We start from the raw sequence: 17,801 nt of genomic DNA, 5'->3' as shown, positions 1-17,801 counted from the left end.
TGTTGTCAGTCAGTTTCAGGTGGTGTAACTGAATCGCTGTAACACGATGCTGTTTGTTCTCTAAACACTGGAGACGATCACAGAACCATTCAAATGTGTCTCCGTTTAGTGGAGACAGAAAAGCAAAAAAAGCTCAAACTGTTCTGAGAAATTTCAGATTTTAGTTTCAACAGTTTAACTTCCTCACTTTGAAAAAATGAATTCAAATTTTCAAGTTGTTACATTATATTTAGTAAATCTTTGAAATGAAGAGGTTAATAGATGGTTAAATGATGCCACTGTTATTTAGAAACTTACTGAATTGAATATTTCCAGTGAAATTATTCATATTGAAAAATTCCTTCTAAGAGTTAGAGTTAGGCTACTGAGCTATGTGCAACCCATAGCAGCAGGTTTGGAAATCATGCCTCACACTCAAACAGGGTTTGGTCGACTAATCTGCTAATCGAATCACCCCGCCCAAATCAGTTGATGAGTTTGTATAGTTTTTATATGTTCCTCCTAATTATACATATTTCTCCTGTTTGTCACTTGCTGTTTCCGTAGCAGTTGGAGTTTTTACAGGGTGGGGTTGCTAGCCCCACGCTCAACCCTCCTCCTTTCTCATCCGGGCTTGGGACCGGCAATGGCAGAGCCGGTCCCAACAACCAACCAGCAACGTGCTGAAGAGGTGGAGAATTTTACATATCTTGGCAGCATCATCTCAAATGACGGGGTCTCTGATCGGGATGTCGACGCCAGAGTAGGGAAGGCAGTTGGTGTCCTGCGACGTCTCCAACCTAACCCTGAATGTTAGGGTCAAGATCAGACTACTGAACTCTATCGTCTTCGCTACTGCATTTTACGCTAGTGAAACCTGGCGCTCAACAAGTGCAATTATTCAACACCTGAACGTGCTTCAACAACGTGGCCTGCGGCGAATCCTGAGAATTTGCTACCACATGGCGTCGAACATTCATGGACGATCTGAGAACTGTCGACATTGTCTGGGACGAAGCTGAAGCAGTCGCTGCTGACTGACATCGATGGAGATCACTAGCTGCCCGATGCGCCGCCCGGTGTAGGAGGAACTAAGTGCTAAGTGCTCCTGTTTGTCATTTATTCCTGCACAGTTGGTGTGGAGCACCCATCATTTCGATGTACATGACAATCACAATAAACTGCGATTCTATTCTATTCTATTCTAAACGTAGCTTTGTCTCGTAGTTTGGGTTCTGTTCACACAGAGGAAAATCCAGGTGAACTCCAAGCCAATCAAAAAGCCAAACTGCAAACCACGTGAGAATGTTCCGTCCACTGATTGGCTGGATGTGTTGGAGAGCAACAAACTAAATACAGGAAGAAGATGCTCTTTTCTACACTATTGGAGAACCCAAGAATTTACACCCATTTCATGGCTGGATGTTAGTCAGTGCAGACTTTTGCACATCTACAGTACGTTTCCTCATCGTGGCCAATGGAAGCTTTTTAGTTTAGACTTGCAATGTACACCGTTTTCTATCTTTTCAAGTCAAATATCTCAGCTTTACTTTAAATTACAGTTAAAACAGTGACCAAAGCTGCAAACGCAACCTTTAACATTTAAACTGTGCCGTTTTGTGCATGTTTTTTTTGCTCCAAGCCACATGCAGCATCCACACGGCCAATCCTCTCATGACGATACACAGCAGGGTGATTAAACGTTTATATAAGAAGCAACTACAGCTGATGTAATGTTAACAACTGACATGTTTGAAACTGATCATTTGTCTACGTGTCTTCCATTGTAAACCTACTAATCAGTGCTAACATTGATAACATTAACAGTGTTCAGTTTCATAAATCATAAACTGTCACGATCTATGCTAACGGTCCCTATGATGTTCCAGTTACCAAAGCAGCGGAGATAGTAATAAACCACTGGACCACCAAATATGCCTCCTCGTGGAGCCGTATCTTCAATCCACGTATTTCCTCAGAAGCATGAGTTCCCCAAACACACCGACAGAGGTGGAAACTGTTTTTGCAAACTGTTCCTTTATACATAAATATAATACTGAGACACAAAATGATACAAACAAAAAGAGAACGTCGTGAAGCATTCGGTGCAGTTTTCCTCAGTAAAACCGTCATCAGCCCATAAAAGCTGAAGGTTTTTGATATTTCAGTCAAACAGCAGCAGGTCGGACTCACGGACTGCTGTCGGTCTGTTGTTCGTTCCACTCCCCAAACTAATCTGGTTTAATCCCAACAGGAATCCAGCAAACTAACGCCTCTACATCTAAAATCTGAGCACGCAGCTTTTCATTACTTCCATATTAGAGCTCTGTGCTAATACGGCTCGATTTAACACAGCGGCTAATGTCCCCAAAACAGCTCCGAGTGTCTCAGGTTGTTAACGTCTGCAGCACACATCGAGTTCACGAAGGCCTTAAAGTTTGCAAACACCAGTTTATGAAGACAGGATTCACCAGGATTCATCTTCCACAAGTTTCCTGTTGGAATCTTAGTTCAGATTTAAAATTGACAGACATGACAGCACAGCAGTAAATACTGAAAACCAAAGAAGACACTGACACAGTGAGGTGTTTTCACTCTCCTAACCCTGAACAGGTGAGCTGAGACCAGCTCGAGGTTAACGGGGAAGCAGTGACGCCGTCCTCACCCTGCTATGAGGATGTAGATGTTTCGGTCAGTTTTGAAGTCTTTGTTTTTCTTCTTCACATTAAAAATAAAGAAAATCCTTTAAATAATTTGATGCCCGAGTAGTTTTGGACTGAGAACCAGAATTCATGCTGTCGTTGTGTTTCTTCAAACTTATTTGATCTCCTTCGTCCATCCGTCAGAGTGCGAAGCCTCCGATCTCTGGTGTCACCTAAGGACAAACTGCTGGGCTTAAAAATGTGACAGGAGGTTTGTAAACCTGAAAACCTTCTTTTAAACACAAACACTCCTCTGAAAGACGAGTGTAGCCACCGCCACCACAAAAGCACCCAAACATGAGCAGAAAGGGCCGAGAGCGGGGCTGCCGGTGGCTGTTGTGTCTCTAAACCAAACACTGAGTGTCTGAACAGCAGCCAAGCCTGAAGGGGCAACCGGCGAGCCAACAACGCCGGTCCTCATGGCAACCGTAGTAGTAGTAGCAGCGAAAGAAAGAAAATCGAGCTATTCAGAGAATGCACAACAACGTTTAATGTGTTACTCCACTGTGTGTCTAACACTGGAGGTGGGTGGAGTTTGGTGATACGTAACAGCTGGTGTGAGAGGACGCGTGGCTGCAGCGTTCAAAGAACACAAACGTGCAGACTTTAAAAATGGAGCAGCGACTGAACGACATCTACGAACGCCACAAGGAGGATGATGTCATCATCACAGACTGTATATAAAAGATGGATGAAACTTCCTGGTCGGAAATGTAGAGCAAACGTCTGAAACCTGCAGTCACGACAGAGTCACCATAAAACAGCTTCCCCACCTCACAGAGTGTCATTTACAAAAAGAAGACAGGACTCAAGGGACGAAGGAGCAGAGAAAGGATGGAAGGAAGGAAGGAAAGAAAAAGACAAAAAGAAACAAGGAAACGAAGGAAGGAAGGTTTTGAAAGCATTACTCAAAACATATATTTAGAAGAACATTTAGAAAGAAGTTTTTCTTTGAAACATTTTTAAAACTGGTTTAAAAATCAGAGATTTGTGTAAATATTTGTTAGGAGTTCATCAGCCTTCAGTGTCGGTCCTCAGAAGGGCAGACAGATATGTGTGTGTGTGTGTGTGTGTGTGTGTGTGTGTGTGTCTGTGTGTGTGAGTGTGTGTGTTCACACTGTAGCGATGGACACAGGCCAGAGCGTCCCCAATGAGCACGCACAGACCAGGGAAGAGCCCACCAATCAGAGCGCTGCTGCCACAGTTTTGCTGTCGCGGGGGGCCGCTGGCATCAATCAGGTCCTCAGGTACCTGCCAATAAAACACACACACACACACACACACACACACACACACACACACACACACACTGTTTACTTGTTGTTTACCTCCTTCACTCTGCAGCAGCCAATTAGGGTTCAAAGAGAGACTCAAAAAGTTGCATCACTTAAAGGGTCAGTGAACCCAAGTTAATCAAATCAAAGCTTTTGTGCTTCAAAGAATCATTTTATGTAAAAAACACAAACTCAGTGAACTTCAGATAAAAAAAAAACAAGATTTTAGCAGCTTCATAATCAGAGCAGACGGCGAAGACACCGAGAGACAGAAGTACAGCACACTCACCTGGAGACAGCGAGGGTCTGCACCTGAGACACACTGCAGGGATTCAGCTCACACTGAGCATCAAAGTTTCATTCAACACAAACCAGAAAGTTTTTACATCTATGTTTCTTCTTCAGGGATCTTTTGTTTTTTTAATTAACACAACAATTAAACAAAAAACCTTGACAAAAACAACACAAACCAAACATAACAATGTGCACAAAGGATGTAAAATTACAAAAGCATGTCAAAACTTTCAATGCAGTTATTAAAATGTGATGAAAAAACAACAAAATCACGATCAGAACAAACAAAAAGAAATCAAAAGCCACAAACTGATGTAAAATTGCACAACAATAAATACATAAAGGTCCTTTATTGTAAATGTCATAAATGTCACTTCAGGTCAGAACATGATGTGAGATGACAAACAGTTGGCCAAAAAGATGCAACATGTGGACACAAAATAACAAAATGACCTCAAAGAGCGATGAAATTCCCCAAGACAAAAGTGAAATGGACACAAAGTCACGTGAAATTACCTCCAAAAACTGTCCAAAAACAGATGTAATTACACACACGAAAAGACCGTAAAATGATGTGAAATCACAAAACTTTAAAGGATGACCAGAAGTGACAAAAGCAGAAGCAAAAGCGCCAAAATGACGTCAAATAATATAAAATTAGAGAAAAAAGACAGAAGATGCTATGAAACAACCGAGAGACATAAAAGCTGCTTTAATATACCTCCACCTTGTGGCCACAGGAGGAACTACAGCTGTGGGGTGACGGGTTAACACTGGAGGAGCCTTTTACACTAAAGTGTTTCCTCCTTCTGACTGACCACAGTTTTTGTTTCACCTCAGCCTCTGCCGGGTTGGAAACACGCACAGAGTCAGAATGTCAGCTTCAGTGTGCACAAACTGACACAAAATACCCACAAACACAAACAAACACACAAAACAACCAAAAGCAGCATCAAAATCGCCACAAAGTGGTTTAAAATATCTGCAAACACATAGAAAATGGTCCAAAGGGCAGAAAATGAAAACAAACTGATGCAGCATCAGCCAATCAAATCCCACAGAGACATAAAAGAACCAAAAACATCACAAAGAGACAAAAAATTATAATTAACAGTTGAGAAATCACAAAAAACAACCACAAAATGAACCATCTTACATCATTTAATCCTCACTGTGCACTAAGGGCTCCACAATGATGTAGAAAGCAAAGATAAACGACAGATGACAATAAAAGTAATTCACAGCATCTTCTTCAGTCCTGAAGGACACGATGAACGACCCCGAGCGCCTCCTCTGGCGCCACCTGGAGGACAGGCACACACTTGAGGTACTGCTTCTTCACCAGCTGCTTCTCATCACGCTTATCACCCCACGTGTGTCAGTGAGCCGTGTGATTGGCTCATTAGTCGGTATAAAAACAAAGGCAAGCAGCCAGCCAATCAGCACAAAGAAAACAGACCTCTGCTGCTTTCCCAGCATGCCTTGGGAGCGTGGTGGTCCGGCGAGTTGGAGCTGAACAGGAAGATCAAAACCTAAAATAATAAACGGGACACAAATTAAATTAAAGATTTAAAGTTAAACACCAACAGCTTGGTGAGTCCGAAGGATCAGAGCCGATATTCTGATATATGAGCCGATGTTGTCTTTCAGGCACATTAATCATAGTCAGAATTATTAGTGAGTTGTCATTAAGGCCGTAAGGAAGCGTGAACACTGTGTAAATAAGAGAGAGTTTATGTGTGGGCTCTGTGGGGAGCTGTAACCATCCGCTTGGTGGTTTCGTCCCTTTAGTCGCAGCCGTGTTGCTGTCGGTGAGACCGAGAGCAGCTGATGGCTTTCGCAGGTCTGCTGTGTGGGACGGGTCGAGTCCAGGTCACAACCGCAAAGTCATGACTGGAACACTTTCAACGGGAGTGTGAGGGAGCTCCAGCAGGTCAGAGATACTGGAAACTGGGAACACCACCCCCACCCCACCACACCCGCCCACCGGCTGTGTGTTAAATTAATTTGTTCTTTTCCACCAGCTCGTCCCTGCAGCTGTCGTTGCCACAGACGCACAAAACAAGCGCTCCTCTGTCTGCTGAGACGTCACTGTGTTTGTTTCCGTCTGTTGGCCGCATCAGGTAACAAAGGGCCGTCCGAGGAGACATGCACGGTCGTTAGCAGGAATCAAACCTGAGACCTGTCGTCCGTCAAACAGCAACAAACCTCTGTCAGCGGATCAGATTCTCGGCTTGCCTGGCCTCAGACAAACTTCCCCACCGGCCTCGTGTTTATTTTAAGTTTTTTCTCACGAGTGGAGGTTAACATCGCCGCAGCTGCTACTGTGCGCTTTACTTTATTTTTTTACTTTATTTTCATGGCTTCTGTGCTTCAAAAAGAAGTCCAGCTGTATAAAAATAACTCACTGCTCACTTGATCATTAAAGGTGGACATAGCCACGCCCCCTAGTTATCAAACTTAATACACAGCGAGACCGTGGCTGTTTTTGTACCAGGCCGTAAACGTGATTATTCCTGCTGTAAAGTTTTAATGAGGACAGACTCACTGCCGGAGCCTCAAGTGGACATTAGAGGAACTGCAGCTTTTGACACGCCTGCGTTGTCCCTTGCTTCAACATCAGCGTGACTTTTATTTTGAAACTTCCTTTCAATCAAGACTGGACTCAGTTATTCAGAGGTGCCTGTAACTTCTTTATTGCAATAATGTGAACAATGTTTTCTTCTTTGCAAACAGAGACAGTATAAAAGATGCCAAAGTGAAGCTAACACAAAGGTGCCTTCTTTTAACAGCCAGCAGGGGGCGACTCATCTGGTTAAACAGGCTTGCTGTATAAAAACGACCCTCGCTCTGCGAACACAGGAAAGTCTCTCTGAGAGCTCTCGTACCGAAACCTTCAGACGACAGAAAAACTTTGGTCCAAACTCTAAACACTGCAGTACTACTAGAGACTACGAGATACATGTGCGTGTATTTTAACTCATGTTAACTCTTATTTCCATTCATATGGATTCATGATGTCTGCACCGCTCCGAGAGATGCTTCACAGTGCATCGTTCACCTGTACATTAACAAAGGCCTTCTGTTCTATTCATTTTGTGAATTTTGCTCATTTTAAGATTATCCGGGTTTGTTCACTGGCTAAGCACTGTTTTGTTTTTGGACTGCTGTTTGAGACACGTCTGCTGAGCTCTTCAGCTTTTGAAACTTAGACTTGTTTTTGTACTTGAACTTTTGTGTTTCCCAGCTCTGTGCCGAGTCCTCCCGTCTTTAGCCCAAGCTTGGTAAATATCCTGCAACCTTCAGCTGTTATTCAGGCACCGGTGGCTGCTCTCACTTCCCTCCATAAAAAAGCAGAGCTGAGTCTGTGCTTCGCCAACTGTCCCCTTAAAGGAGATTAGAGTTCTCGGAGCGGAAAAGAAAGTGTTGCTCATTTGTCTCCCTGCAGGATTTTCTGTCCCGTCGGTCCGCCGTCCTGCTGACTCTGCGGTAACGGCGTAAAGCTCCAGCTGATGATTCATGGATCGGATGACTCAGATCTTGTGAGTGAAGCTTCTCTGGGCCAAATCAAGCCGGTAGGATTCCCCCTGGATATTCCCTGCCGTCCTCGGTCTCACGCCTCCGGCTTTCCTGGATCTCACTGTTTACTCAGTCAGCTCTCACAGTGAAAGCTGAGCCGCGGCTCTGTGTGGATCTGCTCTGAAGGTTATCGGGAGGTCTGAAGGTAGTCAGACACCAAAACAAAGACACACAAAACTCTCATCACAGGAGTTTACCAATCCAGGAGCTGCTCTTAGCTACACCACCACATCAGCAGTCGAAACACTTAAACCTGCAAAGGTTCATCAGACATGTGACCATGGGCCTGTTCTGCTTCTCCTTGTTTCCTGTTATAAACATCTCCTGCTCATGTTCCACATGGCCAAAGTTTCTAATAAAGAGCTCAGACGGCTGTAAACAGTCAGTTTATCGCTGATGTCATATAGAGGTCACATCCCTAATATGGCCGGTGGGCACTGAAGCTCCACCCACCAAGCTTTTAGTTTATGAGGGGCATCCAATCAGAAGAGCATTACCTTAAAGACGAGCTAAAACTGCTCATTTGAGACAGAGGATGAACTGAGAGGACTGGTATATGATTCTATAAAGTAATGATTATTTTGATTTGTGAATCATACAAAGCTACTCATACAAAGCAGTAATTGAGTGTAAGAAACGTTGTTGTGGGCTTTGATGGTTTTGGTCAGTGGTTGTTGATCAATGGTCATGAGAATTTGCATAATTAAGATTAAGGAACTGACCTCCCAGCCCATTGTTCCTCCAGTGGGCTGGTTTCAGTCATTATGCAAATGTTCTGTTTATGAGATTGAAACCTACGGTCAGCTGAGACTGAAGAAGTCACTTGGATGAGTGACAAAACGTTTCTCCCACAAAACGCTACGTCCAGATGAACAGAATCAACTTTTTGGAGGTCCTTGTGTTGTTCAGCATCCATCTTCTACCTTTAAGACTCCACATGGCTGAGTTATTTAAAAAAAAAAAACCACAATAAGTGTGTGTTTACTCAGGTAATTTCTGCTGTAAAGTTTGAACATTTTAAATATTTTTTACATGGGTGTGTATGGGGACGGACTCTAGTGGACATTGTCAGGCTGCTGCTTTGATGGACAGATTTCAACAGCTGATTGTGAACAAACGAAAGAGCTTCAGAGCCGCTGCAGGCTCTGAAGCTTTGATGCGGCGTCACCATCGCGAGTCAGGCTTTGAATACGTCAGCTGACCTGATTTGCTAATAACCTTTTTAATTACATTTGTGACAACTGAATTCTTGGCATGATGCTGCTTTGCCCAGGCGTTTCGTCAGCCATGTTGGCTCCACAAGCCCGCTCCCTGACCCTTGCTGCAGGTAACTGTGTTGTCTCTGTTGCCAGGGTGACGTTACTGATGAACGGTCCAAAAAGGGCAAACAATGACTCACCTGAAGCGTCACTTATTTCTCACCTTTAAATGTTCCTGTTAGTTTAACCGCTCCTGATTCCTGTTCAGCCAAGTGAATCAGCTGACAGCGCCTAACTGTTTCCACGTAACGTACAAGAACAGCAGCTCAACCGACAATAAGTTATATGAGCATTCAAATAACCAGCACTCGGACATCACACCACAAAATCAGTAAAATAACTGCGACACAGATCCACTGTGATGGAGTCACACTTGAAACACTCCAAGAAATGCAAGCTAACTTTAGCGTAGAAATAGAGTTGGATGCTAAAGGCCTTTTCAGGCATGTAGCAAACATGTTTAGACAAACTTGAGCATGCCAGGTTTGTTTAGACAGTAAAGTAGTTTCTTGTATTTAGGTAGGCAAAGTGTGTAGTTTAGACAGGGGTTGTGTCTTATTAGTGGGCGATAAAAAAATCACACAAACAATGAAGCTAGCAGTTAGCACAGCGTATGCTACTGCCTGTGTTAAAGGGCCATAACACCACTAAACACCAGACGCTGTTCTCCCAGCACAACACAGACTCCAAGACAAACTGCACATGAGGACAGAAACTAAATCTCTCACAGGCTTAGACGGAAACAGAAAACATTAAGGTTAGTCGGCTAGCTTGGCTAACCATAACGTCATTGCTAGAAAATCATAGTTAACTTTTGTTTTAACTGGCTCATAACACAATTTTGTGACTATTTGTTTTTCATTCAATAATTTAAAGAAAATAAAATTGGTTACAGCGTCTGCTCGTTCAGATCCAGTTTGGTATTGGACCTGGTTTGACTTCACAGAACCGCCACAGAAGATGGGACTCTGTGCAGTCCTGTGGAAAACTAAGAACACCTTCACTGCTTCTATAGGAATTAAAACCACCTCGGGTGGATTTAGGTGTGATAACACAATTCCACAATCTTCCCACCAGTGGTCTCAGCAAAGTCACCCTACCAAACCCAAAAGCTCCATCTTGTACTATACAGGTCTCAGTTAGCATGTTAAAGGTTAAAGTTCATGACGGCACGGTTAGAGATAGAGCCTCTTTTGTAATGCCTCTTTTGTAAATCCATAAAGCACAAAACCAACATTTCAGGCACCTCACAGTCCCTAAGTGGACCATGAACTCCTCTGTATACCAGTGTGAGCCTGTCTGTCCCACAGCTAAAGCTCTGACCATGAACAGGACAATGATCCAAGCACAGCAACAGATCTCCAACAGAACGGCTGAAAAAGAAAAGCGCTGCAGAGCTCAGAGAGCTATGCATGGATAAATGCTGCACATGTCAATGAACTGAAGCAACACTGTGAAGACGAGTGGACCAGAAGTCCTCAACCATAATGCAACAGACACATAGAGCCACACTTTACTTTTATTTCAGGTTATTGGTGCTTAAGCAGGTTCTGTGGGCTCAGTTATTCACAGCACTGCAGACTTACAGGCTCCTGTATTTAGACTTGTGTGTGCTGCTGAAAGGGCAACAGGAAGAAAAAAACGAGTGCTAAGATGACATCACCGAGCAGAGAAGGCCGTGGACTAATTAAAGGGTGATTGGTTGGGGGATGGTGGGCTTATTATTAGCATATTAGCTGGAGTGTCATTACCGTTATTAACCCAGGTGTGTTTTCTCAATGACCAAATTCTCCATCCCGAACGGACGGATGGGTGGAACGGAGGTCGTACGATCCCGAGAGGATAAGTGGGAGAGAGCCCTGTCGCCATAGCAACAGAAACACAAAGAAGATGGGGATCAACTTCGAGTTCACGGCAGGACAGAAAAACATGTCGCCGTATGACCTCATCCTAACTTTGACACGATACTCCTGTCACGAAACTGCACGCCAGCAGAGGAATGTGATTGGCTCTACTTCTGCAGCCACTTCCTGTCCAAGATGGCTTCTCTTTATTATTAATACTGTAAACATAACTGCATCAGTCAGTGTGGCAGCAGCTTGTTTCTGTTACTCATCAAAGAGTCTGACAGAAGTTTGGGTTTTGTTGTTTTTTGTATCACTTTGTGTTTCTTTGTTGTTATTTGTGATGCAAAAGAACTACAAATTGTTTGGTTTCAAAACTATTTGTATCTTTTTTTCTTATTTTTGCATCTCTGTTGTTACTTTTTATTGTTATTTAGTAACTATTCATGTCTTTGACGTTTGTTGTCATTTTCTCTTTGTTTGCATCTTTGTGCTCATTTTGTTGTTGCCTTGCTACATCTTTTGACTTCGCTTTGTGTGTCTTGGTGGGAGTTTTGTCTCTTTTTGCCATTGTTTTGCAGCAGTGGTTAACTTTATGCACAGTTTCATTGGCGGCCCATTCTCGTGTTTGCTTTCTGTTTCTTGCACTTCCAAAGTCTGTCTCGGTGAACCTGCAGACCCACTCAGGTTGCAGACATTTAATGTTTCTCTGGGAGAGATCTGATGTCTCGTGTGGAGTGCGATCGGAGCACACGGATGGTGCAGTTGGAGAACAGAGACGAGTCTGAATGTGTTTATTTTAAAAACTGACCTTCAGGAGGAAACTGAGAGCGGGGAGGACGGAGGGAGGCGTGATTGCTCCCAGGAGCTTTCATTAACAGGTAATGGACCTAATGATGACATCTTACACACATGATGGTGGAAAAGAAGAACAGGAAGTGATGCCACTGGAGCAGAGGCTGCTGATTGGATAGGAGATTCTCAGGCAGCTGCAATAAAACTTGATGTGTGAAGCCAGAAGAAGACACAGAAACAGAGCGAGGCAACGCAGCAGAGATCAGCTCCACACTGAAGGTACAAACATGCATGTGTGTGTGTGAGAGAGAGAGACACAGGTGTGCACAGGTGCAAATTAATGCCACTTCCCAACATTTTCTATTTAAATTTAAATTCCTTTCAGAGTTGAAGTTTTCTGCTCGCAGTTTTCTGTGTGTGAGTTGTTTGCTGCTTCTTTTTGTCATCTTTGATTCTTTCTGCCAACTTTCTGTGAAACTGAAAACCTTGTGTGTGCATGATCTCATTTATGATTTCTGGCTAAGAAAACAGAGACTTGGACAGGTGAACATGAATGAAATATGTCTTTAAATCTTCACACGAGCAGCGTTTAGCACTGAAAATAAGATCTGGAGATGAACGAGAACTCTCTTCTCAGAGGAAGTCTAAAAAATGTGATGCTGATGTTCAGTCTGCTGCTGGGCTGCAAGCAGATTTTTGTGAATGGAAGGATTTGCAGTGTAAGAGTGTGTGTGTGTGTTTGTCCTCACACGTGCATGAATGAGAGAGCTGCAGCTCCTCAGCATCAGCAGCAGGTGTGAACAGGAGCGTGCACAAACCTTTGTGCATCGTCAGGAATGTATGTGAGTGACGCAACACGACAACAAGTGTTTGTTTCTGCGTGTCTGCTTGCAGGGGACACTGTGTGTGAGTGTGTGTACAGGAGTGTCAGTGAGTGTGCATGTGACGGTCAAAAAGGCGTTTATTTGCAGGGATGGAAAATGCTAAAATTAGCCGATGTTGCTGGACAATACACTTACAGCCATCAGCCGAGCTAAAAGTGCCCCCCTCCTCATGTGTGTGTATTTAAAACCATTGTTGTGAGGACGCTTCGGTTCCTCTGAGAGGTCAGACCCGGTTTGGGGGGCCTGAAACTGTCAGACTGAGCTCTTTCTGCTGATGTCACAGAGCCGTCATTAACGTCTTTGTGAAAAACCACACTCTGTAAACAAAAGATGGACATGTGCCCATGACATCACTCACGCTCAAATGTGGAGGAGAATGTTTCGATCACGTTAACGCTGCAGCTGAGCTGGTTTTAAATAAATAAATAAAAAATGTTTTATTTATATAGCACCTTTCAAGACAGAATCACAAAGTGCTGCACATAAGATTACAAGTCATAAAAAGATTTAAAAAGAGAAAATAAAACAGGCAAAAAATTAACCAAAAGCAGTTTTAGAAAGGTGAGTTTTGAGTTGCTTTTTAAAAACAGCGACTGAGTCCACAGTTCTTAATGTTTGGGGGAGAGGTCCACAGTCTGGGGGCCACAGTGGCAAAAGCTCTGTCACCCTGAGTCCTCCTCTTAGTATTTTTAAAGCAAGTAAGCCCTGATCAGATGACCTCAAAGACCTGCTGGGGACATCGGGCTGTAGCAGATCAAAGATGTAGGCTGGTGCCAGTCCGTGCACAGCTCTGTAGGTCAAGACCAGGATCTTAAAATTGACTCTAAATGTAACAGGAAGCCAGTGTAACTGAGATAACAACGGTGTCACATATGAGTACTTGCAGGATTTTGTCAAAAGCCTCGCTGCAGCGTTTTGCACAACCTGCAGACGATCCAGAGAACCTTTGCTTAGACACATAAACAGCAAATTACAATAATCCAAGCATGACGACATAAATGCATGTATAGCAATCTCCAGTTCAGAGCGAGATAAAATCGGCCTCAGCTTAGCCACATTTCTTAAATGATAAAAACAAGACCGAACCAGAGATTTCAACACCTAAATTCCTGATAGAGGATTTAACATAAAGTGAGAGAGGACCAAGGACTTTCACTATCTGCGATAGAAACCTATCAGGGGCGCATACGAGGACTTCGGTTTTCCCCACGTTGAGTTGGAGGAAATTTGCAGCCATCCAACGTTTGATCAAATCTAAGCAATCATTCAGACGCTGAAGCTTAGATAAATCCTGGGGCTTAAAAGAAACATACAACTGAATATCATCAGCATAACAGTGATAAGAAATTTCCTCAGAAGAGCCCATTATATGCCGGAGGGGGAGAAGATATATTAAAAACAATAAAGGCCCCAAAACTGACCCTTGAGGGACACCATAAGTAAGGGAGGTAGAGGATGACCTAAAATCGGAGACCGCCACAGAAAAGGATCGGTGATAGAATAGAATAGAATAGAATTCAACTTTATTGTCATTGCACATGCACAGGTACAGGGCAACGAAATGCAGTTTGCATCCATCCAGAAGTGCTTTAGTGATATAGATATATTACAATATATATTAGCAATAGTATAGATATGTGAGTATATTACAGAAATGGGTCTATTATGGTATGTTATAATGTACACGGTATGAAGTATGTTGTGAATATTCTATAACTATAAGTATGTACAGGTTGTAGTGAGTACAAGCTATGTACAGGATATGAACAGGATATAAATATGAAAACTATACAGAAGATGGATGGAGATAAGAGGAGAACCACTCCAAGGCAGTTCCAGATACACCAACCCAATTTTTCAGCCTTTCAATGAGGATGTGATGGTCAGCTGTGTCGAAAGCTGATGTGAGGTCCAACATGAGTAGAACAGAGCACTTTCCTGCATCATTATTCATCAAGATATCGCTTGAGACCCTAAGAAGAGCTGTCTCCGTGGAGTGAAATCGACGAAAACCGGACTGAAACTTATCGTAAATGCCATGTTTATCAGGAGCTGCCATAAGTTGCTTAGCCACTCATTACATGCTTATGCAGAAGAGAAAAGGTAAAACTGTAAGTTAGATAGTAATGTAATTACTCTGTGTTTTTGAGGTCCTTTATGCCAGTTCATTGAAGCATTACGTTTACCTGACTGATCGTTTCAGATGCAGTTCTGCTTCTGTTTGCTGCTCCCCGGCCTCCTGTCCTTCACTCTGCTCAGCTGCAGCGTCGACGGCCTCAGAGTCCAACCGCAACCTGCTCGGGTCAGTGTGCGCACACACACACACACACACACACACACACACACAAGCCCTCTCATTTGACTCCTAAAACCCATTTTCAGCAGCCCTGTACAAAAAGTCCTCACAGTGCTCTAATGTCCCCGTAATGCATAAACGTCATCACAGTTCATAGTTCGCACTGATCCACTCACACGCGTGCATGTCTTTCTATCTTTGTGAGGACCAGACGTTCGTGTTTCACCAGTGGGAAAAGGACATTTACTTTCTTTCAAATACTTCCATTCTGTGCGCTTTAATGTAACCTGTGAGGAAGTACTTTTACATCATGTACTTCAGGTAAACTTTATAAGTACTTTTATTAGGCAGGATCCCGTCACACCATCACGAGAGCCAAAACAAGCAGCTCCTCCCTCGAGGGCTCGGTGCTGATATCAGATGGCGTGAGGCGGCGGGGAGGGAAAGCCGAAACGTTTTTCTGTTTAGTCTGGATGACACGAGATCTGTCGGAGTCATCTGAGGCAGCAGGCGGACAGGAAGTGAGACACCGCTCGCTGCCGGGGCCGTGGCGTGAGAGACAGGCTTCAGTGTGGAGGCGTAACATACAAAAACACAGTTCAGTGTTTTCCATACGGAGACTCCCTCATTGAAAATAAAGATGGAGGCGGCGTCGGAGGCTTTTCACAGCATCCCCTTGATTTACGTTTTTATCAGCAGACCAAAGTTCCCAGTAATCAGGAGGCATACGGGTTCACGTGTTAAAGGACAGGAAGTCCTTAAAACTGGACAGGAAGCACTGGATCAGACTCACACTCCTTTCCTTGGATATCATGTACAAAACCTTCAGCTCTAAGCCTTATCCCGGGTAATTTCACACATCCTCTCATACTCTCCTCATTTTCAGTAGATAAACTTGTTACGCCTTTATCTGATCCAGCAGGTAGACCAGCCCATTTTGAGATTTCATGCAGCCCCTCAGTCCCGCCCTGTAGGTGTGAAGGTGGGGGAGGAGCTGACAGCAAAACTGCTCCAATCGGATCACCTGATGAGGATGGAAAATGATGTCATGGAGCCAAAGAGGAAGAGGAGCTTTCCCATCAACAACGTCCCGCTGGACCGCCTGTCCATCAGCTCCATGGAAACGAAGCAGCAAGGGTCAGACAAGCAGAGGTAGTCACCTGTGAGAATACCTGAGAACACCTGAGACGCAGGGATGAGTCTAACGCCTCCATGTTCTTCTGTCTGCAGTAAGGTGGTGGAGTCGCCACGGCGACGACTCAATCCACCGCCCATTGACAGAATCGGGATGGGTCGTCTGCCAAACGGCAGAGGGTAGGCCACATCCCCTCCGTCTGAAAGCCCACCCTCTCTCCACAGCGCTCTCACTGGACAGGTGCAGAACTGCATGTGACTCATTTTCATAAAAGTATCAGTAAAAACACTAAAATGGTCATTTATCTCTACAGATGCATGAAACCGCCAATCACCTGCTGAACCACGCCCACCCTCACTTCACCTGGACACGCCCACCTGACACCCTCACTTCACCTGGACAGCAAACCTGACACCCTCACTTCACCTGGACAGCCCAACACAAAGCATGACTGTTCAATGATGGTGCGTTCAAATGCAGCTCCGTAAAGTCGGCACACATAGAGAGGAAGTGATTTCAACAACACCTGCGATTTGCTTCCATGGCAACTCGTTTTAACAAGCATTTTATTTACCTGTAAAACTTACAGGTAAATAAAACTTTTTTAAAATACTGAATTTAATCAAGGTGAAATCTGTAATGTGAGCAAATCTCGAATTAGCAGCACCAACAAATATCCTGACGTGTGAGATTAAATATACTTATTAGTTTCCACCAATGAGAAGCTTTGATTTCAGATTTATTAAGAAATAAATATGTTACAACTTCAAAATTTGTATTTGGATAAAATCAGAGCCTGATCTCAGAAAGATCAAATCATCAGAATCGAGCAACTTCGACTATAATAAGAATAATTTGGATGTTTTGAGTTTTTTCATTTATAAATTTTTTCATCTTTTTGATTCTTTGCATTTAATATATAATTAAAAAAATTAAAGGTTAGAGTTTGAACATTTTAACCTCATTAGGATTAGTGTTAGGAAACAATAATGCTGCAGTTTTCCGAGTGTCACCTGAATGCACCATCGCCGGCTCCTCCTGCTGTTGGGACCCTGACTGGAGGCGTTGTTGCCTCGACTGCCCTCGCAATCGTCCAACACCAATCGAGTTTCGTCCTCGCACATTTGTCTCGGAGTTGTGCCGCAGGACTGTTTCCACAGCAACGGCACATTTCTACTGCGACCGTAAACAGTGGACAAAGCTACTGTTACGTCATCTCAAAGTCATGAGATTAGCATTTTCATCATCAACACCTTAGTCGCAAAGCAGACTTCCTGTTCAATATGACCCAAGATGAGTGACTGAGTCCATCAGCAGCAAAGTGTTTACAGAGGTCAAGCTTCTACAGCACTGGAAGTCTTTTTGCAACTGCAGCAGTCGCCACCTGGTGGCTTTTTGATAGAATGCAGGTTTAACTCTCCTGGATTAGCTTTATTTTCCTCACCAGGAAACTATGTCCATGTTTTATACCATCTATGACGGTAACACATCTAAAGTTTGTAAACTTGAAATGAGAAAAAAATAAAATAATAGTCCAAAAACAGGTTTAAGCGTCCGAGTGGCGCTGCAGTGGAAACCGTCCTGCTCACTGATTCTGTTCTGATGTGCTTCTTCCTGCCCGAGTTTAACTGTGCTTAATAAAAAGAAAATGACAATGAAGTTCTGAGTGTGACTGATTTTTTCTCTTTTTCAACCCCTTGAGGATTTTAGATCATGTGCTAAAGGCTACAGTTCCACTAATGTCCACTAGAGGCTCCACC

The 17,801-nt window shown here is 43.6% G+C and overlaps 1 protein-coding gene across 4 annotated transcripts; it reads left to right on the top strand.

Moving 5' to 3' along the window:
• The first annotated feature begins 5,746 nt into the window (after window positions 1–5,746).
• Window positions 5,747–17,679, top strand: ostn (osteocrin). Of its 4 annotated transcripts, XM_082502935.1 has the most exons (6): window positions 5,747–5,842; window positions 11,749–12,005; window positions 14,814–14,912; window positions 15,826–16,058; window positions 16,137–16,281; window positions 16,355–17,679. In XM_082502935.1, exons 3-5 carry the CDS (start codon window positions 14,814–14,816, stop codon window positions 16,222–16,224), a joined length of 420 nt encoding a protein of 139 aa, XP_082359061.1. In that variant the 5' UTR covers window positions 5,747–5,842; window positions 11,749–12,005; the 3' UTR covers window positions 16,225–16,281; window positions 16,355–17,679. The 4 variants fall into 4 exon arrangements, with proteins under 4 accessions (XP_082359061.1, XP_082359063.1, XP_082359060.1 ...); XM_082502937.1 differs by having other exon boundaries at window positions 5,747–12,005; window positions 15,829–16,058; XM_082502934.1 differs by having other exon boundaries at window positions 5,747–12,005.
• The last annotated feature ends 122 nt before the right edge of the window (window positions 17,680–17,801 follow it).

Source organism: Aulonocara stuartgranti (genome assembly GCF_965226115.1).
Source record: "Aulonocara stuartgranti genome assembly, chromosome: 14".
NCBI classification, from domain to species: Eukaryota; Metazoa; Chordata; class Actinopteri; order Cichliformes; family Cichlidae; genus Aulonocara; species Aulonocara stuartgranti.
The sequence above is the reverse complement of the archived record's forward strand: the minus strand, read 5'-3'. Positions and strand labels throughout refer to the sequence as shown.

Coding starts and splice junctions, on each gene's coding strand:
- ostn (XM_082502935.1), top strand. CDS start 14,814: ATGCAGTTCTGCTTCTGTTTGCTGCTCCCCGGCCTCCTGTCCTTCACT. Junction 14,913..15,825: donor TCCAACCGCAACCTGCTCGG/GTCAGTGTGCGC, acceptor TATCTGATCCAG/CAGGTAGACCAGCCCATTTT. Junction 16,059..16,136: donor CAAGGGTCAGACAAGCAGAG/GTAGTCACCTGT, acceptor TTCTGTCTGCAG/TAAGGTGGTGGAGTCGCCAC.